Source organism: Salmo salar, chromosome ssa17, assembly GCF_905237065.1.
Source record: "Salmo salar chromosome ssa17, Ssal_v3.1, whole genome shotgun sequence".
NCBI lineage: Eukaryota > Metazoa > Chordata > Actinopteri > Salmoniformes > Salmonidae > Salmo > Salmo salar.
The window spans coordinates 86573964-86600016 of record NC_059458.1 but is presented as its reverse complement, the minus strand read 5'-3'; the positions used below and the strand labels follow the sequence as shown (position 1 = coordinate 86600016).

General features: G+C 49.1%; 1 protein-coding gene across 2 annotated transcripts in view; it reads right to left on the bottom strand.

The window, feature by feature from the left end:
* The window catches only part of LOC106609832 (stimulated by retinoic acid gene 8 protein homolog), a 70832-nt gene extending 44980 nt beyond the window's left edge, over window positions 1–25852 (bottom strand). The window contains exons 1-2 of one of the 2 annotated variants that reach the window (XM_045700325.1): window positions 25676–25852; window positions 25279–25453 (exon numbers count right to left, since the gene is read on the bottom strand). In XM_045700325.1, coding sequence (XP_045556281.1) covers window positions 25279–25452 — 174 coding nt within the window. In that variant the 5' untranslated portion in view covers window position 25453; window positions 25676–25852. Of the gene's footprint in view, window positions 1–25278; window positions 25611–25675 lie in introns of those variants that run through there. The other variant, XM_045700326.1, reaches the window with a different exon arrangement.
* Window positions 25853–26053: the final 201 nt, after the last annotated feature.

Sequence of the window (26053 nt, the reverse complement as noted above, 5' to 3'; positions counted from 1 at the left end):
CCTCTCTACCCAGCAACAGTTAGTTGAAAATCACAACTCTCTACCCAGCAACAGTTAGTTAGCTAGCCCCAAATCACACTCTTCTACCCAGCAACAGTTAGTTAGCCCCAAATCACACCCTCTCTACAGCAACAGTTAGTTAGCTAGCCCCAAATCACACCCTCTCTACCCAGCAACAGTTAGCTAGCTAGCTCCAAATCACACCTCTCTACCCAGCAACAGTTAGTTAGCTAGCCCCAAATCACACCCTCTCTACCCAGCAACAGTTAGCTAGCTAGCCCCAAATCACACCCTCTCTCCACCCAGCAACAGTTAGTTAGCTAGCCCCAAATCACACTCTCTCTACCCAGCAACAGTTAGTTAGCTAGCCCCAAATCACACCTCTCTACCCAGCAACAGTTAGTTAGCCAGCCCCAAATCACACTCTCTCTACCCAGCAACAGTTAGTTAGCTAGCCCCAAATCACACTCTCTCTACCCAGCAACAGGTTAGCTAGCCCCAAATCACACCTCTCTCTACCCAGCAACAGAGTTAGCTAGCCCAAATCACACCCTCTCTACCCAGCAACAGTTAGTTAGCTAGACCCCAAATCACACTCTCTACCCAGCAACAGTTAGTTAGCTAGCCCCAAATCACACTCTCTCTACCCAGCAACAGTTAGTTAGCTAGCCCCAAATCACACCTCTCTACCCAGCAACAGTTAGTTAGGTAGCTCCAAATCACACCCTCTCTACCCAGCAACAGTTAGTTAGCTAGCCCCAAATCACACCCTCTCTACCCAGCAACAGTTAGTTAGCTAGCCCCAAATCACACTCTCTCTACCCAGCAACAGTTAGTTAGCTAGCCCCAAATCACACTCTCTCTACCCAGCAACAGTTAGTTAGCTAGCCCCAAATCACACTCTCTCTACCCAGCAACAGTTAGTTAGCTAGCCCCAAATCACACCCTCTCTACCCAGCAACAGTTAGTTAGCTAGCCCCAAATCACACTCTCTCTACCCAGCAACAGTTAGTTAGCTAGCCCCAAATCACATCCTCTCTACCCAGCAACAGTAATAGCCCCAAATACACTCTCTTCTACAGAGCAACAGTTAGTTAGCTAGCTCCCAAATCACATTCCCTCTCTACCCAGCAACAGTTAGTTGGGCTAGCTCCCAAATCACACCCTCTCTACCCAGCAACAGTTAGTTAGCTAGCTCCAAATCACACACTCTCTACCCAGCAACAGTTAGTTAGCTAGCCCCAAATCACACTCTCTCTACCCAGCAACAGTTAGTTAGCTAGCCCCAAATCACACCCTCTCTACCCAGCAACAGTTAGTTAGCTAGCCCCAAATACACCCTCTCCACCCAGCAACAGTTAGTTAGCTAGCCCCAAATCACACTCTCTCCACCCAGCAACAGTTAGTTAGCTAGCCCCAAATCACACTCTCTCTACCCAGCAACAGTTAGTAGCTAGCCCCAAATCACACCCTCTCTACCCAGCAACAGTTAGCTAGCTAGCCCCAAATCACACTCTCTACCCAGCAACAGTTAGTTAGCTAGCCCCAAATCACACCCTCTCTACCCAGCAACAGTTAGTTAGCTAGTCCCAAATCACACTCTCTCTACCCAGCAACAGTTAGTTAGCTAGCCCCAAATCACACTCTCTCTACCCAGCAACAGTTAGCTAGCTAGCACCAAATCACACTCTCTCTACCCAGCAACAGTTAGTTAGCTAGCCTCAAATCACACTCTCTCTACCCAGCAACAGTTAGTTAGCTAGCCCCCAAATCACACCCTCTCTACCCAGCAACAGTTAGCTAGCTAGCCCCAAATCACACCTCTCTACCCAGCAACAGTTAGTTAGCTTAGCCCCAAATCACACTCTCTACCCAGCAAACAGTTAGTTAGCTAGCCCCAAATCACACCTCTCTACCCAGCAACAGTGTTGTAGCTCCCAAATCACACCCTCTCTACCCAGCAACAGTTAGTTAGCTAGCCCCAAATCACACTCTCTCTACCCAGCAACAGTTAGCTAGCTAGCCCCAAATCACACCTCTCTACCCAGCAACAGTTAGACTTAGCTAGCCCCAAATCACACTCTCTACCCAGCAACAGTTAGTTAGCTAGCCCCAAATCACACCCCTCTCCACCCAGCAACAGTTAGTTAGCTAGCCCCAAATCCACTCTCTCTACCCAGCAACAGTTAGTTAGCTAGCCCCAAATCACACCTCTCTACCCAGCAACAGTTAGTTAGCTAGCCCCAAATCACACCCTCTCTACCCAGCAACAGTTAGTTAGCTAGCCCCAAATCACACCCTCTCTACCCAGCAACAGTTAGTTAGCTAGCCCCAAATCACACCCTCTCTACCCAGCAACAGTTGTTAGCTAGCCCCAAATCCTCTCTACCCAGCAACAGTTAGTTAGCTAGCCCCAAATCACACCCTCTCTACCCAGCAACAGTTAGTTAGCTAGCCCCAAATCACACCCTCTCCACCCAGCAACAGTTAAGTTAAGGCTAGCCCCAAATCACACCCTCTCCACCCAGCAACAGTTAGTTAGCTAGCCCCAAATCACACCCTCTCCACCCAGCAACAGTTAGTTAGCTAGCCCCAAATCACACCCTCTCTACCCAGCAACAGTTAGTTAGCTAGCCCCAAATCACACCCTCTCTACCCAGCAACAGCTAGCTAGCCCCAAATCACACTCTCTCTACCCAGCAACAGTTAGCCCCAAATCACACCTCTACCCAGCAACAGTTAGCTAGCTAGTCCCAAATCACACCTCTCTACCCAGCAACAGTTAGCCCCAAATCACACTCTCTCTACCCAGCAACAGTTAGCTAGCTAGCCCCAAATCACACCCTCTCTACCCAGCAACAAGTTAGTTAGCTAGCCCCAAATCACACCTCTCTACCCAGCAACAGTTAGTTAGCTAGCCCCAAATCACACCCTCTCTACCCAGCAACAGTTAGTTAGCTAGCCCCAAATCACACCTCTCCACCCAGCAACAGTTAGTTAGCTAGCCCCAAATCACACTCTCTCTACCCAGCAACAGTTAGTTAGCTAGCCCCAAATCACACCTCTCTACCCAGCAACAGTTAGCTAGCTAGCCCCAAATCAAGAATTCTCTCTACCCAGCAACAGTTAGTTAGCTAGCCCCAAATCACACCCTCTCTACCCAGCAACAGTTACTAGCTAGTCCCAAATACACTCTCTCTACCCAGCAACAGTTAAGTTAGCTGCCCCAAATCACACCTCTCTACCCAGCAACAGTTAGTTAGCTAGCCCCAAATCACACCCTCTCTACCCAGCAACAGTTAGTTAGCTAGCCCAAATCACACCCTCTCTACCCAGCAACAGTTAGCTAGCTAGCCCCAAATCACACTCTCCTACCCAGCAACAGTTAGTTAGCTAGCCCCAAATCACACCTCTCTCTACCCAGCAACAGTTAGTTAGCTAGCCCCAAATCACACCCTCTCTACCCAGCAACAGTTAGTTAGCTAGCCCCAAATCACACCCTCTCCACCCAGAAACAGTTAGTTAGCTAGCCCCAAATCACACTCTCTCTACCCAGCAACAGTTAGTTAGCTAGCCCCAAATCACATCCCTCTACCCAGCAACATTAGTTAGTAGCCCCAAATACTCTCTACCCAGCAACAGAGTTAGCTAGCCCCAAATCACACCCTCTCTACCCAGCAACAGTTAGTTAGCTAGCCCCAAATCACACCCTCTCTACCCAGCAACAGTTAGTTAGCTAGCCCCAAATCACACCCTCTCTACCCAGCAACAGTTAGTTAGCTAGCCCCAAATCACACTCTCTCTACCCAGCAACAGTTAGTTAGCTAGCCCCAAATCACACCCTCTCTACCCAGCAACAGTTAGTTAGCTAGCCCCAAATCACACTCTCTCTAACCAGCAACAGTTAGTTAGCTAGCCCCAAATCACACCCTCTCCACCCAGCAACAGTTAGTTAGCTAGCCCCAAATCACACTCTCTCTACCCAGCAACAGTTAGTTAGCTAGCCCCAAATCACACCCTCTCTACCCAGCAACAGTTAGCTAGCTGAGCCCCAAATCACACCTCTCTCTACCCAGCAACAGTTGTAGCCCCAAATCACACCCTCTCTACCCAGCAACAGTTAGTTAGCTAGCCCCAAATCACACCCTCTCTACCCAGCAACAGTTAGTTAGCTAGCCCCAAATCACACTCTCTCTACCCAGCAACAGTTAGTTAGCTAGCCCCAAATCACACTCTCTCTACCCAGCAACAGTTAGTTAGCTAGCCCCAAATCACACTCTCTCTACCCAGCAACAGTTAGTTAGCTAGCCCCAAATCACACCTCTCTACCCAGCAACAGTTAGTTAGCTAGCCCCAAATCACACCCTCTCCACCCAGCAACAGTTAGTTAGCTAGCCCCAAATCACACTCTCTCTACCCAGCAACAGTTAGTTAGCTAGCCCCAAATCACACCCTCTCTACCCAGCAACAGTCTAGCCCCAAATAACTCTCTCTACCGAGCAACAGTTAGTTAGCTAGCCCCAAATCACACCCTCTCTACCCAGCAACAGTTAGTTAGCTAGCCCCAAATCACACCCTCTCTACCCAGCAACAGTTAGTTAGCTAGCTCAAATCACACTCTCTCTACCCAGCAACAGTTAGTTAGCTAGCCCCAAATCACACCCTCTCTACCCAGCAACAGTTAGTTAGTAGCCCCAAATCACACCCTCTCTACCCAGCAACAGTTAGTTAGCTAGCCCCAAATCACACCCTCTCTACCCAGCAACAGTTAGTTAGCTAGCCCCAAATCACACCCTCTCTACCCAGCAACAGTTAGTTAGCTAGCCCCAAATCACACTCTCTCTACCCAGCAACAGTTAGTTAGCTAGCCCCAAATCACACCCTCTCTACCCAGCAACAGTTAGTTAGCTAGCCCCAAATCACACCCTCTCTACCCAGCAACAGTTAGCCCCAAATCTCTCTCTCTACCCAGCAACAGTTAGTTAGCTAGCTCCAAATCACACCCTCTCTACCCAGCAACAGTTAGTTAGCTAGCCCCAAATCACACCCTCTCTACCCAGCAACAGTTAGTTAGCTAGCCCCAAATCACACCCTCTCTACCCAGCAACAGTTAGTTAGCTAGCCCCAAATCACACCCTCTCTACCCAGCAACAGTTAGCTAGCTAGCCCCAAATCACACTCTCTCTACCCAGCAACAGTTAGTTAGCTAGCCCCAAATCACACCCTCTCTACCCAGCAACAAGCTAGTTAGCCCCAAATCACACCCTCTCTACCCAGCAACAGTTAGCCCCAAATCACACCCTCTCTACCCAGCAACAGTTAGCTAGCTAGCCCCAAATCACACCCTCTCTACCCAGCAACAGTTAGCCCCAAATCACACTCTCTCTACCCAGCAACAGTTAGTTAGCTAGCCCCAAATCACACCTCTCTACCCAGCAACTTAGTTAGCTAGCCCCAAATCACACCTCTCTACCCAGCAACAGTTAGCTAGCTAGCCCCAAATCACACCCTCTCTACCCAGCAACAGTTAGTTAGCTAGCCCCAAATCACCCTCTCTACCCAGCAACAGTTAGTTAGCTAGCCCCAAATCACACCCTCTCTACCCAGCAACAGTTAGTTAGCTAGCCCCAAATCACACTCTCTCTACCCAGCAACAGTTAGTTAGCTAGCCCCAAATCACACCCTCTCTACCCAGCAACAGTTAGTTAGCTAGCCCCAAATCACACCCTCTCTACCCAGCAACAGTTAGTTAGCTAGCCCCAAATCACACCCTCTCTACCCAGCAACAGTTAGTTAGCTAGCCCCCAAATCACACCCTCTCTACCCAGCAACAGTTAGTTAGCTAGCCCCAAATCACACCCTCTCTACCCAGCAACAGTTAGTTAGCTAGCCCCAAATCACACCCTCTCTACCCAGCAACAGTTAGCTAGCTAGCCCCAAATCACACCCTCTCTACCCAGCAACAGTTAGCTAGCCCCAAATCACACCCTCTCTACCCAGCAACAGTTAGTTAGCTAGCCCCAAATCACACTCTCTCTACCCAGCAACAGTGTTAGCTAGCCCCAAATCACACTCTCTCTACCCAGCAACAGTTAGTTAGCTAGCCCCAAATCACACCCTCTCTACCCAGCAACAGTTAGTTAGCTAGCCCCCAAATCACACCCTCTCTACCCAGCAACAGTTAGTTAGCTAGCCCCAAATCACACTCTCTACCCAGCAACAGTTAGTTAGCTAGCCCCAAATCACACCCTCTCTACCCAGCAACAGTTAGCTAGCCCCAAATCACACTCTCTCTACCCAGCAACAGTTGTTAGCCCCAAATCACACCCTCTCTACCCAGCAACAGTTAGCTAGCTAGCCCCAAATCACACTCTCTCTACCCAGCAACAGTTAGCTAGCCCCAAATCACACCCTCTCTACCCAGCAACAGTTAGTTAGCTAGCCCCAAATCACACCCTCTCTACCCAGCAACAGTTAGTTAGCCCCAAATCACACCCTCTCTACCCAGCAACAGTTAGTTAGCTAGCCCCAAATCACACCCTCTCTACCCAGCAACAGTTAGTTAGCTAGCCCCAAATCACACCCTCTCTACCCAGCAACAGTTAGTTAGCTAGCCCCAAATCACACCCTCTCCACCCAGCAACAGTTAGTTAGCTAGCCCCAAATCACACCCTCTCCACCCAGCAACAGTTAGTTAGCTAGCCCCAAATCACACCCTCTCTACCCAGCAACAGTTAGTTAGCTAGCCCCAAATCACACCCTCTCTACCCAGCAACAGTAGTTAGCTAGCCCCAAATCACACTCTCTCTACCCAGCAACAGTTAGTTAGCTACCCCAAATCACACCCTCTCTACCCAGCAACAGTTAGCTAGCTAGTCCCAAATCACACCCTCTCTACCCAGCAACAGTTAGCTAGTAGCCCCAAATCACACTCTCTCTACCCAGCAACAGTTAGCTAGCTAGCCCCAAATCACACCCTCTCTACCCAGCAACAGTTAGTTAGCTAGCCCCAAATCACACTCTCTCTACCCAGCAACAGTTAGTTAGCTAGCCCCAAATCACACTCTCTCTACCCAGCAACAGTTAGTTAGCTAGCCCCAAATCACACCCTCTCCACCCAGCAACAGTTAGTTAGCTAGCCCCAAATCACACTCTCTCTACCCAGCAACAGTTAGTTAGCTAGCCCCAAATCACACCCTCTCTACCCAGCAACAGTTAGTTAGCTAGCCCCAAATCACACTCTCTACCCAGCAACAGTTAGTTAGCTAGCCCCAAATCACACTCTCTCTACCCAGCAACAGTTAGTTAGCTAGCCCCAAATCACACTCTCTACCCAGCAACAGTTAGTTAGCTAGCTCCAAATCACACCCTCTCTACCCAGCAACAGTTAGCTAGCTAGCCCCAAATCACACCCTCTCTACCCAGCAACAGTTAGCTAGCTAGCCCCAAATCACACTCTCTCTATCCAGCAACAGTTAGTTAGCTAGCCCCAAATCACACTCTCTCTACCCAGCAACAGTTAGTTAGCTAGCCCCAAATCACACTCTCTCTACCCAGCAACAGTTAGTTAGCTAGCCCCAAATCACACCCTCTCCACCCAGCAACAGTTAGTTAGCTAGCCCCAAATCACACTCTCTCTACCCAGCAACAGTTAGTTAGCTAGCCCCAAATCACATCCTCTCTACCCAGCAACAGTTAGCCCCAAATCTCTCTCTACAGAGCAACAGTTAGTTAGCTAGCTCCAAATCACACCCTCTCTACCCAGCAACAGTTAGTTAGCTAGCCCCAAATCACACCCTCTCTACCCAGCAACAGTTAGTTAGCTAGCTCCAAATCACACCCTCTCTACCCAGCAACAGTTAGTTAGCTAGCCCCAAATCACACCCTCTCTACCCAGCAACAGTTAGTTAGCTAGCTCCAAATCACACCCTCTCCACCCAGCAACAGTTAGTTAGCTAGCCCCAAATTACACCCTCTCCACCCAGCAACAGTTAGTTAGCTAGCCCCAAATCACACTCTCTCTACCCAGCAACAGTTAGTTAGCTAGCCCCAAATCACATCTCTCTCTACCCAGCAACAGTTAGTTAGCTAGCCCCAAATCACACTCTCTCCCTACCCAGCAACAGTTAGTTAGCTAGCTCCAAATCACACCCTCTCTACCCAGCAACAGTTAGTTAGCTAGCTCCAAATCACACCCTCTCTACCCAGCAACAGTTAGTTAGCTAGCCCCAAATCACACCCTCTCTACCCAGCAACAGTTAGTTAGCTAGCTCCAAATCACACCCTCTCTACCCAGCAACAGTTAGTTAGCTAGCCCCAAATCACACCCTCTCTACCCAGCAACAGTTAGTTAGCTAGACCTAATCACACCCTCTCTACCCAGCAACAGTTAGTTAGCTAGCTCCAAATCACACCCTCTCTACCCAGCAACAGTTAGTTAGCTAGCCCCAAATCACACCCTCTCTACCCAGCAACAGCTAGCTAGCCCCAAATCACACTCTCTCTCTACCCAGCAACAGTTAGCCCCAAATCACACCCTCTCTACCCAGCAACAGTTAGCTAGCTAGTCCCAAATCACACTCTCTCTACCCAGCAACAGTTAGTTAGCTAGCCCCAAATCACATCCTCTCTACCCAGCAACAGTTAGCCCCAAATCTCTCTCTACAGAGCAACAGTTAGTTAGCTAGCTCCAAATCACACCCTCTCTACCCAGCAACAGTTAGTTAGCTAGCCCCAAATCACACCCTCTCTACCCAGCAACAGTTAGTTAGCTAGCTCCAAATCACACCCTCTCTACCCAGCAACAGTTAGTTAGCTAGCCCCAAATCACACCCTCTCTACCCAGCAACAGTTAGTTAGCTAGCCCCAAATCACACCCTCTCCACCCAGCAACAGTTAGTTAGCTAGCCCCAAATTACACCCTCTCCACCCAGCAACAGTTAGTTAGCTAGCCCCAAATCACACTCTCTCTACCCAGCAACAGTTAGTTAGCTAGCCCCAAATCACACTCTCTCTACCCAGCAACAGTTAGTTAGCTAGCCCCAAATCACACTCTCTCCCTACCCAGCAACAGTTAGTTAGCTAGCTCCAAATCACACCCTCTCTACCCAGCAACAGTTAGTTAGCTAGCTCCAAATCACACCCTCTCTACCCAGCAACAGTTAGTTAGCTAGCCCCAAATCACACCCTCTCTACCCAGCAACAGTTAGTTAGCTAGCTCCAAATCACACCCTCTCTACCCAGCAACAGTTAGTTAGCTAGCCCCAAATCACACCCTCTCTACCCAGCAACAGTTAGTTAGCTAGACCTAATCACACCCTCTCTACCCAGCAACAGTTAGTTAGCTAGCTCCAAATCACACCCTCTCTACCCAGCAACAGTTAGTTAGCTAGCCCCAAATCACACCCTCTCTACCCAGCAACAGCTAGCTAGCCCCAAATCACACTCTCTCTCTACCCAGCAACAGTTAGCCCCAAATCACACCCTCTCTACCCAGCAACAGTTAGCTAGCTAGTCCCAAATCACACTCTCTCTACCCAGCAACAGTTAGCCCCAAATCACACTCTCTCTACCCAGCAACAGTTAGCTAGCTAGCCCCAAATCACACCCTCTCTACCCAGCAACAGTTAGTTAGCTAGCCCCAAATCACACTCTCTCTACCCAGCAACAGTTAGTTAGCTAGCCCCAAATCACACCCTCTACCCAGCAACAGTTAGTTAGCTAGCCCCAAATCACACTCTCTCTACCCAGCAACAGTTAGTTAGCTAGCCCCAAATCACACTCTCTCTACCCAGCAACAGTTAGTTAGCTAGCCCCAAATCACACTCTCTCCCTACCCAGCAACAGTTAGTTAGCTAGCTCCAAATCACACCCTCTCTACCCAGCAACAGTTAGTTAGCTAGCTCCAAATCACACCCTCTCTACCCAGCAACAGTTAGTTAGCTAGCCCCAAATCACACCCTCTCTACCCAGCAACAGTTAGTTAGCTAGCTCCAAATCACACCCTCTCTACCCAGCAACAGTTAGTTAGCTAGCCCCAAATCACACCCTCTCTACCCAGCAACAGTTAGTTAGCTAGACCTAATCACACCCTCTCTACCCAGCAACAGTTAGTTAGCTAGCTCCAAATCACACCCTCTCTACCCAGCAACAGTTAGTTAGCTAGCCCCAAATCACACCCTCTCTACCCAGCAACAGCTAGCTAGCCCCAAATCACACTCTCTCTCTACCCAGCAACAGTTAGCCCCAAATCACACCCTCTCTACCCAGCAACAGTTAGCTAGCTAGTCCCAAATCACACTCTCTCTACCCAGCAACAGTTAGCCCCAAATCACACTCTCTCTACCCAGCAACAGTTAGCTAGCTAGCCCCAAATCACACCCTCTCTACCCAGCAACAGTTAGTTAGCTAACCCCAAATCACACTCTCTCTACCCAGCAACAGTTAGTTAGCTAGCCCCAAATCACACCCTCTCTACCCAGCAACAGTTAGTTAGCTAGCCCCAAATCACACTCTCTCTACCCAGCAACAGTTAGTTAGCTAGCCCCAAATCACACTCTCTCTACCCAGCAACAGTTAGTTAGCTAGCTCCAAATCACACCCTCTCTACCCAGCAACAGTTAGCTAGCTAGCCCCAAATCACACCCTCTCTACCCAGCAACAGTTAGCTAGCTAGCCCCAAATCACACTCTCTCTATCCAGCAACAGTTAGTTAGCTAGCCCCAAATCACACCCTCTCCACCCAGCAACAGTTAGTTAGCTAGCCCCAAATCACACTCTCTCTACCCAGCAACAGTTAGTTAGCTAGCCCCAAATCACACCCTCTCTCTACCCAGCAACAGTTAGCCCCAAATCTCTCTCTACCCAGCAACAGTTAGTTAGCTAGCTCCAAATCACACCCTCTCTACCCAGCAACAGTTAGTTAGCTAGCCCCAAATCACACCCTCTCTACCCAGCAACAGTTAGTTAGCTAGCTCCAAATCACACCCTCTCTACCCAGCAACAGTTAGTTAGCTAGCCCCAAATCACACCCTCTCTACCCAGCAACAGTTAGCCCCAAATCTCTCTCTACCCAGCAACAGTTAGTTAGCTAGCTCCAAATCACACCCTCTCTACCCAGCAACAGTTAGTTAGCTAGCCCCAAATCACACCCTCTCTACCCAGCAACAGTTAGTTAGCTAGCTCCAAATCACACCCTCTCTACCCAGCAACAGTTAGTTAGCTAGCTCCAAATCACACCCTCTACCCAGCAACAGTTAGTTAGCTAGCCCCAAATCACACTCTCTCTACCCAGCAACAGTTAGTTAGCTAGCCCCAAATCACACTCTCTCTCTACCCAGCAACAGTTAGTTAGCTAGCCCCAAATCACACTCTCTCCCTACCCAGCAACAGTTAGTTAGCTAGCTCCAAATCACACCCTCTCTACCCAGCAACAGTTAGTTAGCTAGCTCCAAATCACACCCTCTCTACCCAGCAACAGTTAGTTAGCTAGCCCCAAATCACACCCTCTCTACCCAGCAACAGTTAGTTAGCTAGACCTAATCACACCCTCTCTACCCAGCAACAGTTAGTTAGCTAGCTCCAAATCACACCCTCTCTACCCAGCAACAGTTAGTTAGCTAGCCCCAAATCACACCCTCTCTACCCAGCAACAGCTAGCTAGCCCCAAATCACACTCTCTCTCTACCCAGCAACAGTTAGCCCCAAATCACACCCTCTCTACCCAGCAACAGTTAGCTAGCTAGTCCCAAATCACACTCTCTCTACCCAGCAACAGTTAGCCCCAAATCACACTCTCTCTACCCAGCAACAGTTAGCTAGCTAGCCCCAAATCACACCCTCTCTACCCAGCAACAGTTAGTTAGCTAGCCCCAAATCACACTCTCTCTACCCAGCAACAGTTAGTTAGCTAGCCCCAAATCACACCCTCTCTACCCAGCAACAGTTAGTTAGCTAGCCCCAAATCACACTCTCTCTACCCAGCAACAGTTAGTTAGCTAGCCACAAATCACACTCTCTCTACCCAGCAACAGTTAGTTAGCTAGCTCCAAATCACACCCTCTCTACCCAGCAACAGTTAGCTAGCTAGCCCCAAATCACACCCTCTCTACCCAGCAACAGTTAGCTAGCTAGCCCCAAATCACACTCTCTCTATCCAGCAACAGTTAGTTAGCTAGCCCCAAATCACACCCTCTCCACCCAGCAACAGTTAGTTAGCTAGCCCCAAATCACACTCTCTCTACCCAGCAACAGTTAGTTAGCTAGCCCCAAATCACACCCTCTCTACCCAGCAACAGTTAGCCCCAAATCTCTCTCTACCCAGCAACAGTTAGTTAGCTAGCTCCAAATCACACCCTCTCTACCCAGCAACAGTTAGTTAGCTAGCCTCAAATCACACCCTCTCTACCCAGCAACAGTTAGTTAGCTAGCTCCAAATCACACCCTCTCTACCCAGCAACAGTTAGTTAGCTAGCCCCAAATCACACCCTCTCTACCCAGAAACAGTTAGTTAGCTAGCCCCAAATCACACCCTCTCCACCCAGCAACAGTTAGTTAGCTAGCCCCAAATCACACCCTCTCCACCCAGCAACAGTTAGTTAGCTAGCCCCAAATCACACTCTCTCCCTACCCAGCAACAGTTAGTTAGCTAGCCCCAAATCACACCCTCTCTACCCAGCAACAGCTAGCTAGCCCCAAATCACACTCTCTCTACCCAGCAACAGTTAGCCCCAAATCACACCCTCTCTACCCAGCAACAGTTAGCTAGCTAGTCCCAAATCACACTCTCTCTACCCAGCAACAGTTAGCCCCAAATCACACTCTCTCTACCCAGCAACAGTTAGCTAGCTAGCCCCAAATCACACCCTCTCTACCCAGCAACAGTTAGTTAGCTAGCCCCAAATCACACTCTCTCTACCCAGCAACAGTTAGTTAGCTAGCCCCAAATCACACCCTCTCTACCCAGCAACAGTTAGTTAGCTAGCCCCAAATCACACCCTCTCCACCCAGCAACAGTTAGTTAGCTAGCCCCAAATCACACTCTCTACCCAGCAACAGTTAGTTAGCTAGCCCCAAATCACACCCTCTCTACCCAGCAACAGTTAGCCCCAAATCTCTCTCTACCCAGCAACAGTTAGTTAGCTAGCCCCAAATCACACCCTCTCTACCCAGCAACAGTTAGTTAGCTAGCCCCAAATCACACCCTCTCTACCCAGCAACAGTTAGCCCCAAATCTCTCTCTACCCAGCAACAGTTAGTTAGCTAGCCCCAAATCACACTCTCTCTACCCAGCAACAGTTAGTTAGCTAGCTCCAAATCACACCATCTCTACCCAGCAACAGTTAGCTAGCTAGCCCCAAATCACACTCTCTCCCCACCCAGCAACAGTTAGTTAGCTAGCCCCAAATCACACCCTCTCTACCCAGCAACAGTTAGTTAGCTAGCTCCAAATCACACCCTCTCTACCCAGCAACAGTTAGTTAGCTAGCCCCAAATCACACCCTCTCTACCCAGGGACAGTTAGCTAGCTAGCCCCTATTCACACCCTCTCTACCCTGCAACAGTTAGCCCCAAATCTCTCTCTACCCAGCAACAGTTAGTTAGCTAGCCCCAAATCACACTCTCTCTACCCAGCAACAGTTAGTTAGCTAGCCCCAAATCACACTCTCTCCCTACCCAGCAACAGTTAGTTAGCTAGCTCCAAATCACACCCTCTCTACCCAGCAACAGTTAGTTAGCTAGCTCCAAATCACACCCTCTCTACCCAGCAAAAGTTAGTTAGCTAGCCCCAAATCACACCCTCTCTACCCAGCAACAGTTAGTTAGCTAGCTCCAAATCACACCCTCTCTACCCAGCAACAGTTAGTTAGCTAGCCCCAAATCACACCCTCTCTACCCAGCAACAGTTAGTTAGCTAGCCCCAAATCACACCCTCTCTACCCAGCAACAGTTAGTTAGCTAGCTCCAAATCACACCCTCTCTACCCAGCAACAGTTAGTTAGCTAGCCCCAAATCACACCCTCTCTACCCAGCAACAGCTAGCTAGCCCCAAATCACACTCTCTCTACCCAGCAACAGTTAGCCCCAAATCACACCCTCTCTACCCAGCAACAGTTAGCTAGCTAGTCCCAAATCACACTCTCTCTCTACCCAGCAACAGTTAGCCCCAAATCACACTCTCTCTACCCAGCAACAGTTGGCTAGCTAGCCCCAAATCACACCCTCTCTACCCAGCAACAGTTAGTTAGCTAGCCCCAAATCACACTCTCTCTACCCAGCAACAGTTAGTTAGCTAGCTCCAAATCACACCCTCTCTACCCAGCAACAGTTAGTTAGCTAGCCCCAAATTACACCCTCTCTACCCAGCAACAGTTAGTTAGCTAGCTCCAAATCACACCCTCTCTACCCAGGAACAGTTAGTTAGCTAGCCCCAAATCACACCCTCTCAACCCAGCAACAGTTAGTTAGCTAGCCCCAAATCACACCCTCTCTACCCAGCAACAGTTAGTTAGCTAGCTCCAAATCACACCCTCTCTACCCAGCAACAGTTAGTTAGCTAGCCCCAAATCACACCCTCTCTACCCAGCAACAGCTAGCTAGCCCCAAATCACACTCTCTCTACCCAGCAACAGTTAGCCCCAAATCACACCCTCTCTACCCAGCAACAGTTAGCTAGCTAGTCCCAAATCACACTCTCTCTCTACCCAGCAACAGTTAGCCCCAAATCACACTCTCTCTACCCAGCAACAGTTGGCTAGCTAGCCCCAAATCACACCCTCTCTACCCAGCAACAGTTAGTTAGCTAGCCCCAAATCACACTCTCTCTACCCAGCAACAGTTAGTTAGCTAGCCCCAAATCACACCCTCTCTACCCAGCAACAGTTAGTTAGCTAGCCCCAAATCACACTCTCTCTACCCAGCAACAGTTAGCTAGCTAGCCCCAAATCACACCTTCTCTACCCAGCAACAGTTAGTTAGCTAGCTCCAAATCACACCCTCTCTACCCAGCAACAGTTAGTTAGCTAGCCCCAAATCACACTCTCTACCCAGCAACAGTTAGTTAGCTAGCCCCAAATCACACTCTCTCTACCCAGCAACAGTTAGTTAGCTAGCCCCAAATCACACTCTCTACCCAGCAACAGTTAGTTAGGTAGCTCCAAATCACACCCTCTCTACCCAGCAACAGTTAGTTAGCTAGCCCCAAATCACACTCTCTCTACCCAGCAACAGTTAGTTAGCTAGCCCCAAATCACACTCTCTCTACCCAGCAACAGTTAGTTAGCTAGCTCCAAATCACACCCTCGACCCAGCAACAGTTAGTTAGCTAGCCCCAAATCACACTCTCTCTACCCAGCAACAGTTAGTTAGCTAGCCCCAAATCACACTCTCTCTACCCAGCAACAGTTAGTTAGCTAGCCCCAAATCACACTCTCTCCCTACCCAGCAACAGTTAGTTAGCTAGCTCCAAATCACACCCTCTCTACCCAGCAACAGTTAGTTAGCTAGCTCCAAATCACACCCTCTCTACCCAGCAACAGTTAGTTAGCTAGCCCCAAATCACACCCTCTCTACCCAGCAACAGCTAGCTAGCCCCAAATCACACTCTCTCTACCCAGCAACAGTTAGCCCCAAATCACACCCTCTCTACCCAGCAACAGTTAGCTAGCTAGTCCCAAATCACACTCTCTCTCTACCCAGCAACAGTTAGCCCCAAATCACACTCTCTCTACCCAGCAACAGTTGGCTAGCTAGCCCCAAATCACACCCTCTCTACCCAGCAACAGTTAGTTAGCTAGCCCCAAATCACACTCTCTCTACCCAGCAACAGTTAGTTAGCTAGCCCCAAATCACACCCTCTCTACCCAGCAACAGTTAGTTAGCTAGCCCCAAATCACACTCTCTCTACCCAGCAACAGTTAGCTAGCTAGCCCCAAATCACACCTTCTCTACCCAGCAACAGTTAGTTAGCTAGCTCCAAATCACACCCTCTCTACCCAGCAACAGTTAGTTAGCTAGCCCCAAATCACACTCTCTACCCAGCAACAGTTAGTTAGCTAGCCCCAAATCACACTCTCTCTACCCAGCAACAGTTAGTTAGCTAGCCCCAAATCACACTCTCTACCCAGCAACAGTTAGTTAGGTAGCTCCAAATCACACCCTCTCTACCCAGCAACAGTTAGTTAGCTAGCCCGAAATCACACTCTCTCTACCCAGCAACAGTTAGTTAGCTAGCCCCAAATCACACTCTCTCTACCCAGCAACAGTTAGTTAGCTAGCTCCAAATCACACCCTCGACCCAGCAACAGTTAGTTAGCTAGCCCCAAATCACACTCTCTCTACCCAGCAACAGTTAGTTAGCTAGCCCCAAATCACACTCTCTCTACCCAGCAACAGTTAGTTAGCTAGCCCCAAATCACACTCTCTCCCTACCCAGCAACAGTTAGTTAGCTAGCTCCAAATCACACCCTCTCTACCCAGCAACAGTTAGTTAGCTAGCTCCAAATCACACCCTCTCTACCCAGCAACAGTTAGTTAGCTAGCCCCAAATCACACCCTCTCTACCCAGCAACAGTTAGTTAGCTAGCTCCAAATCACACCCTCTCTACCCAGCAACAGTTAGTTAGCTAGCCCCAAATCACACCCTCTCTACCCAGCAACAGTTAGTTAGCTAGCCCCAAATCACACCCTCTCTACCCAGCAACAGTTAGTTAGCTAGCTCCAAATCACACCCTCTCTACCCAGCAACAGTTAGTTAGCTAGCCCCAAATCACACCCTCTCTACCCAGCAACAGCTAGCTAGCCCCAAATCACACTCTCTCTACCCAGCAACAGTTAGCCCCAAATCACACCCTCTCTACCCAGCAACAGTTAGCTAGCTAGTCCCAAATCACACTCTCTCTACCCAGCAACAGTTAGCCCCAAATCACACTCTCTCTACTCAGCAACAGTTAGCTAGCTAGCCCCAAATCACACCCTCTCTACCCAGCAACAGTTAGTTAGCTAGCCCCAAATCACACTCTCTCTACCCAGCAACAGTTAGTTAGCTAGCCCCAAATCACACCCTCTCTACCCAGCAACAGTTAGTTAGCTAGCCCCAAATCACACTCTCTCTACCCAGCAACAGTTAGTTAGCTAGCCCCAAATCACACTCTCTCTACCCAGCAACAGTTAGTTAGCTAGCTCCAAATCACACCCTCTCTACCCAGCAACAGTTAGCTAGCTAGCCCCAAATCACACCCTCTCTACCCAGCAACAGTTAGCTAGCTAGCCCCAAATCACACTCTCTCTATCCAGCAACAGTTAGTTAGCTAGCCCCAAATCACACTCTCTCTACCCAGCAACAGTTAGTTAGCTAGCCCCAAATCACACTCTCTCTACCCAGCAACAGTTAGTTAGCTAGCCCCAAATCACACCCTCTCCACCCAGCAACAGTTAGTTAGCTAGCCCCAAATCACACTCTCTCTACCCAGCAACAGTTAGTTAGCTAGCCCCAAATCACACCCTCTCTACCCAGCAACAGTTAGCCCCAAATCTCTCTCTACCCAGCAACAGTTAGTTAGCTAGCCCCAAATCACACTCTCTCTACCCAGCAACAGTTAGTTAGCTAGCTCCAAATCACACCCTCTCTACCCAGCAACAGTTAGCTAGCTAGCCCCAAATCACACTCTCTCCCTACCCAGCAACAGTTAGTTAGCTAGCCCCAAATCACACCCTCTCTACCCAGCAACAGTTAGTTAGCTAGCTCCAAATCACACCCTCTCTACCCAGCAACAGTTAGTTAGCTAGCCCCAAATCACACCCTCTCTACCCAGCAACAGTTAGTTAGCTAGCCCCAAATCACACTCTCTCTACCCAGCAACAGTTAGTTAGCTAGCCCCCAAATCACACTCTCTCCCTACCCAGCAACAGTTAGTTAGCTAGCTCCAAATCACACCCTCTCTACCCAGCAACAGTTAGTTAGCTAGCTCCAAATCACACCCTCTCTACCCAGCAACAGTTAGTTAGCTAGCCCCAAATCACACCCTCTCTACCCAGCAACAGTTAGTTAGCTAGCTCCAAATCACACCCTCTCTACCCAGCAACAGTTAGTTAGCTAGCCCCAAATCACACCCTCTCTACCCAGCAACAGTTAGTTAGCTAGCCCCAAATCACACCCTCTCTACCCAGCAACAGTTAGTTAGCTAGCTCCAAATCACACCCTCTCTACCCAGCAACAGTTAGTTAGCTAGCCCCAAATCACACCCTCTCTACCCAGCAACAGCTAGCTAGCCCCAAATCACACTCTCTCTACCCAGCAACAGTTAGCCCCAAATCACACCCTCTCTACCCAGCAACAGTTAGCTAGCTAGTCCCAAATCACACTCTCTCTACCCAGCAACAGTTAGCCCCAAATCACACTCTCTCTACTCAGCAACAGTTAGCTAGCTAGCCCCAAATCACACCCTCTCTACCCAGCAACAGTTAGTTAGCTAGCCCCAAATCACACTCTCTCTACCCAGCAACAGTTAGTTAGCTAGCCCCAAATCACACCCTCTCTACCCAGCAACAGTTAGTTAGCTAGCCCCAAATCACACTCTCTCTACCCAGCAACAGTTAGTTAGCTAGCCCCAAATCACACTCTCTCTACCCAGCAACAGTTAGTTAGCTAGCTCCAAATCACACCCTCTCTACCCAGCAACAGTTAGCTAGCTAGCCCCAAATCACACCCTCTCTACCCAGCAACAGTTAGCTAGCTAGCCCCAAATCACACTCTCTCTATCCAGCAACAGTTAGTTAGCTAGCCCCAAATCACACTCTCTCTACCCAGCAACAGTTAGTTAGCTAGCCCCAAATCACACTCTCTCTACCCAGCAACAGTTAGTTAGCTAGCCCCAAATCACACCCTCTCCACCCAGCAACAGTTAGTTAGCTAGCCCCAAATCACACTCTCTCTACCCAGCAACAGTTAGTTAGCTAGCCCCAAATCACACCCTCTCTACCCAGCAACAGTTAGCCCCAAATCTCTCTCTACCCAGCAACAGTTAGTTAGCTAGCCCCAAATCACACTCTCTCTACCCAGCAACAGTTAGTTAGCTAGCTCCAAATCACACCCTCTCTACCCAGCAACAGTTAGCTAGCTAGCCCCAAATCACACTCTCTCCCTACCCAGCAACAGTTAGTTAGCTAGCCCCAAATCACACCCTCTCTACCCAGCAACAGTTAGTTAGCTAGCTCCAAATCACACCCTCTCTACCCAGCAACAGTTAGTTAGCTAGCCCCAAATCACACCCTCTCTACCCAGCAACAGTTAGCTAGCTAGCCCCAAATCACACCCTCTCTACCCAGCAACAGTTAGTTAGCTAGCTCCAAATCACACCCTCTCTACCCAGCAACAGTTAGTTAGCTAGCCCCAAATCACACTCTCTACCCAGCAACAGTTAGTTAGCTAGCCCCAAATCACACTCTCTCTACCCTGCAACAGTTAGTTAGCTAGCCCCAAATCACACTCTCTACCCAGCAACAGTTAGTTAGGTAGCTCCAAATCACACCCTCTCTACCAGCAACAGTTAGTTAGCTAGCCCCAAATCACACTCTCTCTACCCAGCAACAGTTAGTTAGCTAGCTCCAAATCACACCCTCTACCCAGCAACAGTTAGTTAGCTAGCCCCAAATCACACTCTCTCTACCCAGCAACAGTTAGTTAGCTAGCCCCAAATCACACTCTCTCTACCCAGCAACAGTTAGTTAGCTAGCCCCAAATCACACTCTCTCTACCCAGCAACAGTTAGTTAGCTAGCCCCAAATCACACTCTCTCTACCCAGCAACAGTTAGTTAGCTAGCCCCAAATCACACCCTCTCCACCCAGCAACAGTTAGTTAGCTAGCCCCAAATCACACTCTCTCTACCCAGCAACAGTTAGTTAGCTAGCCCCAAATCACACCCTCTCTACCCAGCAACAGTTAGCCCCAAATCTCTCTCTACCCAGCAACAGTTAGTTAGCTAGCCCCAAATCACACTCTCTCTACCCAGCAACAGTTAGTTAGCTAGCTCCAAATCACACCCTCTCTACCCAGCAACAGTTAGCTAGCTAGCCCCAAATCACACTCTCTCCCTACCCAGCAACAGTTAGTTAGCTAGCCCCAAATCACACCCTCTCTACCCAGCAACAGTTAGTTAGCTAGCTCCAAATCACACCCTCTCTACCCAGCAACAGTTAGTTAGCTAGCCCCAAATCACACCCTCTCTACCCAGCAACAGTTAGCTAGCTAGCCCCAAATCACACCCTCTCTACCCAGCAACAGTTAGTTAGCTAGCTCCAAATCACACCCTCTCTACCAGCAACAGTTAGTTAGCTAGCCCCAAATCACACTCTCTCTACCCAGCAACAGTTAGTTAGCTAGCTCCAAATCACACCCTCTACCCAGCAACAGTTAGTTAGCTAGCCCCAAATCACACTCTCTCTACCCAGCAACAGTTAGTTAGCTAGCCCCAAATCACACTCTCTCTACCCAGCAACAGTTAGTTAGCTAGCCCCAAATCACACTCTCTCTACCCAGCAACAGTTAGTTAGCTAGCTCCAAATCACACCCTCTCTACCCAGCAACAGTTAGTTAGCTAGCTCCAAATCACACCCTCTCTACCCAGCAACAGTTAGTTAGCTAGCCCCAAATCACACCCTCTCTACCCAGCAACAGTTAGTTAGCTAGCTCCAAATCACACCCTCTCTACCCAGCAACAGTTAGTTAGCTAGCCCCAAATCACACCCTCCCTACCCAGCAACAGTTAGCTAGCTAGCCCCAAATCACACCCTCTCTACCCAGCAACAGTTAGTTAGCTAGCTCCAAATCACACCCTCTCTACCCAGCAACAGTTAGCCAGCTAGCCCCAAATCACACTCTCTCCCTACCCAGCAACAGTTAGTTAGCTAGCCCCAAATCACACCCTCTCTACCCAGCAACAGTTAGTTAGCTAGCTCCAAATCACACCCTCTCTACCCAGCAACAGTTAGTTAGCTAGCCCCAAATCACACCCTCTCTACCCAGCAACAGTTAGCTAGCTAGCCCCAAATCACACCCTCTCTACCCAGCAACAGTTAGTTAGCTAGCTCCAAATCACACCCTCTCTACCCAGCAACAGTTAGTTAGCTAGCCCCAAATCACACTCTCTACCCAGCAACAGTTAGTTAGCTAGCCCCAAATCACACTCTCTCTACCCAGCAACAGTTAGTTAGCTAGCTCCAAATCACACCCTCTACCCAGCAACAGTTAGTTAGCTAGCCCCAAATCACACTCTCTCTACCCAGCAACAGTTAGTTAGCTAGCCCCAAATCACACTCTCTCTACCCAGCAACAGTTAGTTAGCTAGCCCCAAATCACACTCTCTCCCTACCCAGCAACAGTTAGTTAGCTAGCTCCAAATCACACCCTCTCTACCCAGCAACAGTTAGTTAGCTAGCTCCAAATCACACCCTCTCTACCCAGCAACAGTTAGTTAGCTAGCCCCAAATCACACCCTCTCTACCCAGCAACAGTTAGTTAGCTAGCTCCAAATCACACCCTCTCTACCCAGCAACAGTTAGTTAGCTAGCCCCAAATCACACCCTCTCTACCCAGCAACAGTTAGCTAGCTAGCCCCAAATCACACCCTCTCTACCCAGCAACAGTTAGTTAGCTAGCTCCAAATCACACCCTCTCTACCCAGCAACAGTTAGTTAGCTAGCCCCAAATCACACTCTCTCTACCCAGCAACAGTTAGTTAGCTAGCCCCAAATCACACTCTCTCTACCCAGCAACAGTTAGTTAGCTAGCCCCAAATCACACTCTCTCTACCCAGCAACAGTTAGTTAGCTAGCCCCAAATCACACCCTCTCCACCCAGCAACAGTTAGTTAGCTAGCCCCAAATCACACTCTCTCTACCTAGAAACAGTTAGTTAGCTAGCCCCAAATCACACCCTCTCTACCCAGCAACAGTTAGCCCCAAATCTCTCTCTACCCAGCAACAGTTAGTTAGCTAGCCCCAAATCACACTCTCTCTACCCAGCAACAGTTAGTTAGCTAGCTCCAAATCACACCCTCTCTACCCAGCAACAGTTAGCTAGCTAGCCCCAAATCACACTCTCTCCCTACCCAGCAACAGTTAGTTAGCTAGCCCCAAATCACACCCTCTCTACCCAGCAACAGTTAGTTAGCTAGCTCCAAATCACACCCTCTCTACCCAGCAACAGTTAGTTAGCTAGCCCCAAATCACACCCTCTCTACCCAGCAACAGTTAGCTAGCTAGCCCCAAATCACACCCTCTCTACCCAGCAACAGTTAGTTAGCTAGCTCCAAATCACACCCTCTCTACCCAGCAACAGTTAGTTAGCTAGCCCCAAATCACACTCTCTACCCAGCAACAGTTAGTTAGCTAGCCCCAAATCACACTCTCTCTACCCAGCAACAGTTAGTTAGCTAGCCCCAAATCACACTCTCTACCCAGCAACAGTTAGTTAGGTAGCTCCAAATCACACCCTCTCTACCCAGCAACAGTTAGTTAGCTAGCCCCAAATCACACTCTCTCTACCCAGCAACAGTTAGTTAGCTAGCCCCAAATCACACTCTCTCTACCCAGCAACAGTTAGTTAGCTAGCTCCAAATCACACCCTCTACCCAGCAACAGTTAGTTAGCTAGCTCCAAATCACACCCTCTACCCAGCAACAGTTAGTTAGCTAGCCCCAAATCACACTCTCTCTACCCAGCAACAGTTAGTTAGCTAGCCCCAAATCACACCCTCTCTACCCAGCAACAGTTAGTTAGCTAGCCCCAAATCACACCCTCTCCCTACCCAGCAACAGTTAGTTAGCTAGCCCCAAATCACACCCTCTCCCTACCCAGCAACAGTTAGTTAGCTAGCCCCAAATCACACCCTCTCTACCCAGCAACAGTTAGTTAGCTAGCCCCAAATCACACCCTCTCTACCCAGCAACAGTTAGTTAGCTAGCCCCAAATCACACTCTCTCCCTACCCAGCAACAGTTAGTTAGCTAGCTCCAAATCACACCCTCTCTACCCAGCAACAGTTAGTTAGCTAGCTCCAAATCACACCCTCTCTACCCAGCAACAGTTAGTTAGCTAGCTCCAAATCACACCCTCTCTACCCAGCAACAGTTAGTTAGCTAGCCCCAAATCACACCCTCTCTACCCAGCAACAGTTAGTTAGCTAGCCCCAAATCACACTCTCTCTACCCAGCAACAGTTAGTTAGCTAGCCCCAAATCACACTCTCTCTACCCAGCAACAGTTAGTTAGCTAGCTCCAAATCACACCCTCTACCCAGCAACAGTTAGTTAGCTAGCTCCAAATCACACCCTCTACCCAGCAACAGTTAGTTAGCTAGCCCCAAATCACACTCTCTCTACCCAGCAACAGTTAGTTAGCTAGCCCCAAATCACACCCTCTCTACCCAGCAACAGTTAGTTAGCTAGCCCCAAATCACACCCTCTCTACCCAGCAACAGTTAGTTAGCTAGCCCCAAATCACACCCTCTCCCTACCCAGCAACAGTTAGTTAGCTAGCCCCAAATCACACCCTCTCTACCCAGCAACAGTTAGTTAGCTAGCCCCAAATCACACCCTCTCTACCCAGCAACAGTTAGTTAGCTAGCCCCAAATCACACTCTCTCCCTACCCAGCAACAGTTAGTTAGCTAGCTCCAAATCACACCCTCTCTACCCAGCAACAGTTAGTTAGCTAGCTCCAAATCACACCCTCTCTACCCAGCAACAGTTAGTTAGCTAGCTCCAAATCACACCCTCTCTACCCAGCAACAGTTAGTTAGCTAGCCCCAAATCACACCCTCTCTACCCAGCAACAGTTAGTTAGCTAGCTCCAAATCACACCCTCTCTACCCAGCAACAGTTAGTTAGCTAGCCCCAAATCACACCCTCTCTACCCAGCAACAGTTAGTTAGCTAGCCCCAAATCACACCCTCTCTACCCAGCAACAGTTAGTTAGCTAGCTCCAAATCACACCCTCTCTACCCAGCAACAGTTAGTTAGCTAGCCCCAAATCACACCCTCTCTACCCAGCAACAGCTAGCTAGCCCCAAATCACACTCTCTCTACCCAGCAACAGTTAGCCCCAAATCACACCCTCTCTACCCAGCAACAGTTAGCTAGCTAGTCCCAAATCACACTCTCTCTACCCAGCAACAGTTAGCCCCAAATCACACTCTCTCTACCCAGCAACAGTTAGCTAGCTAGCCCCAAATCACACCCTCTCTACCCAGCAACAGTTAGTTAGCTAGCCCCAAATCACACTCTCTCAACCCAGCAACAGTTAGTTAGCTAGCCCCAAATCACACCCTCTCTACCCAGCAACAGTTAGTTAGCTAGCCCCAAATCACACTCTCTCTACCCAGCAACAGTTAGTTAGCTAGCTCCAAATCACACCCTCTACCCAGCAACAGTTAGTTAGCTAGCCCCAAATCACACTCTCTCTACCCAGCAACAGTTAGTTAGCTAGCCCCAAATCACACTCTCTCTACCCAGCAACAGTTAGTTAGCTAGCCCCAAATCACACTCTCTCCCTACCCAGCAACAGTTAGTTAGCTAGCTCCAAATCACACCCTCTCTACCCAGCAACAGTTAGTTAGCTAGCTCCAAATCACACCCTCTCTACCCAGCAACAGTTAGTTAGCTAGCCCCAAATCACACCCTCTCTACCCAGCAACAGTTAGTTAGCTAGCTCCAAATCACACCCTCTCTACCCAGCAACAGTTAGTTAGCTAGCCCCAAATCACACCCTCTCTACCCAGCAACAGTTAGTTAGCTAGCCCCAAATCACACCCTCTCTACCCAGCAACAGTTAGTTAGCTAGCTCCAAATCACACCCTCTCTACCCAGCAACAGTTAGTTAGCTAGCCCCAAATCACACCCTCTCTACCCAGCAACAGCTAGCTAGCCCCAAATCACACTCTCTCTACCCAGCAACAGTTAGCCCCAAATCACACCCTCTCTACCCAGCAACAGTTAGCTAGCTAGTCCCAAATCACACTCTCTCTACCCAGCAACAGTTAGTTAGCTAGCCCCAAATCACACTCTCTCTACCCAGCAACAGTTAGTTAGCTAGCCCCAAATCACACCCTCTCTACCCAGCAACAGTTAGTTAGCTAGCCCCAAATCACACCCTCTCTACCCAGCAACAGTTAGCTAGCTAACTAGTTGCTCCATAGTAACTGACCAAAAATGTTTTGACACCAGTAGCTACACATGAAGGAGAGGACAGGATGATAGTTCAGATTGCTAGCCATCTAGTTAGCTACCTTAGCAGGCATCTTGTTGGATGTGGGACAGACGACGGTTTTGAGCGTCTCGAACAGAGTGGCTAGGTTGGCTCGGTGTCGGGCCTGCAGAGCCCGTCTCCTCTCCTTCTGGTGCTCCTCGGTGTCCCGCTTCCTCCGGAGCCCAGACGGACCCGCACAACCTCGACTGGACATCCTGATGGACGGTAAAATGCGACACCACACTGGTTAATCGAGTTGTTTCTCTTCCCGTTGTTAGGGTTATATATCGATCGGGAGGGGGGAAAACAAGATGGCGACCTAGCACTGATGGCTAACGGTCACGTTAGATGCTAATGGTTAACTAGCTAACGTTTTAGCTACTGTTAGTATAGATTTCGAAAATATAGCCAAAGACCTTAATATGTTACTTCCTTACCTTTGAAATCCTTTATAAATGTATGTTATAAAACTGCCCACGTTTTCTGTTAATTGTTATGGCAAATGATCTTGTGTGTGTGTGTTATTTTTCATGCAGGATGTAGCTACATGAACCGCGGTAGACTCTAACCGTCTCCTCAACCGGCAGTATGGAGATACAGTAGGTAGCAGCAGTATGGAGATACAGTAGGTAGCAGCAGTATGGAGATACAGTAGGTAGCAGCAGTATGGAGATACAGTAGGTAGCAGCAGTATGGAGATACAGTAGGTAGCAGCGGTATGGAGATACAGTAGGTAGCAGCAGTATGGAGATACAGTAGGTAGCAGCGGTATGGAGATACAGTAGGTAGCAGCGGTATGGAGATACAGTAGGTAG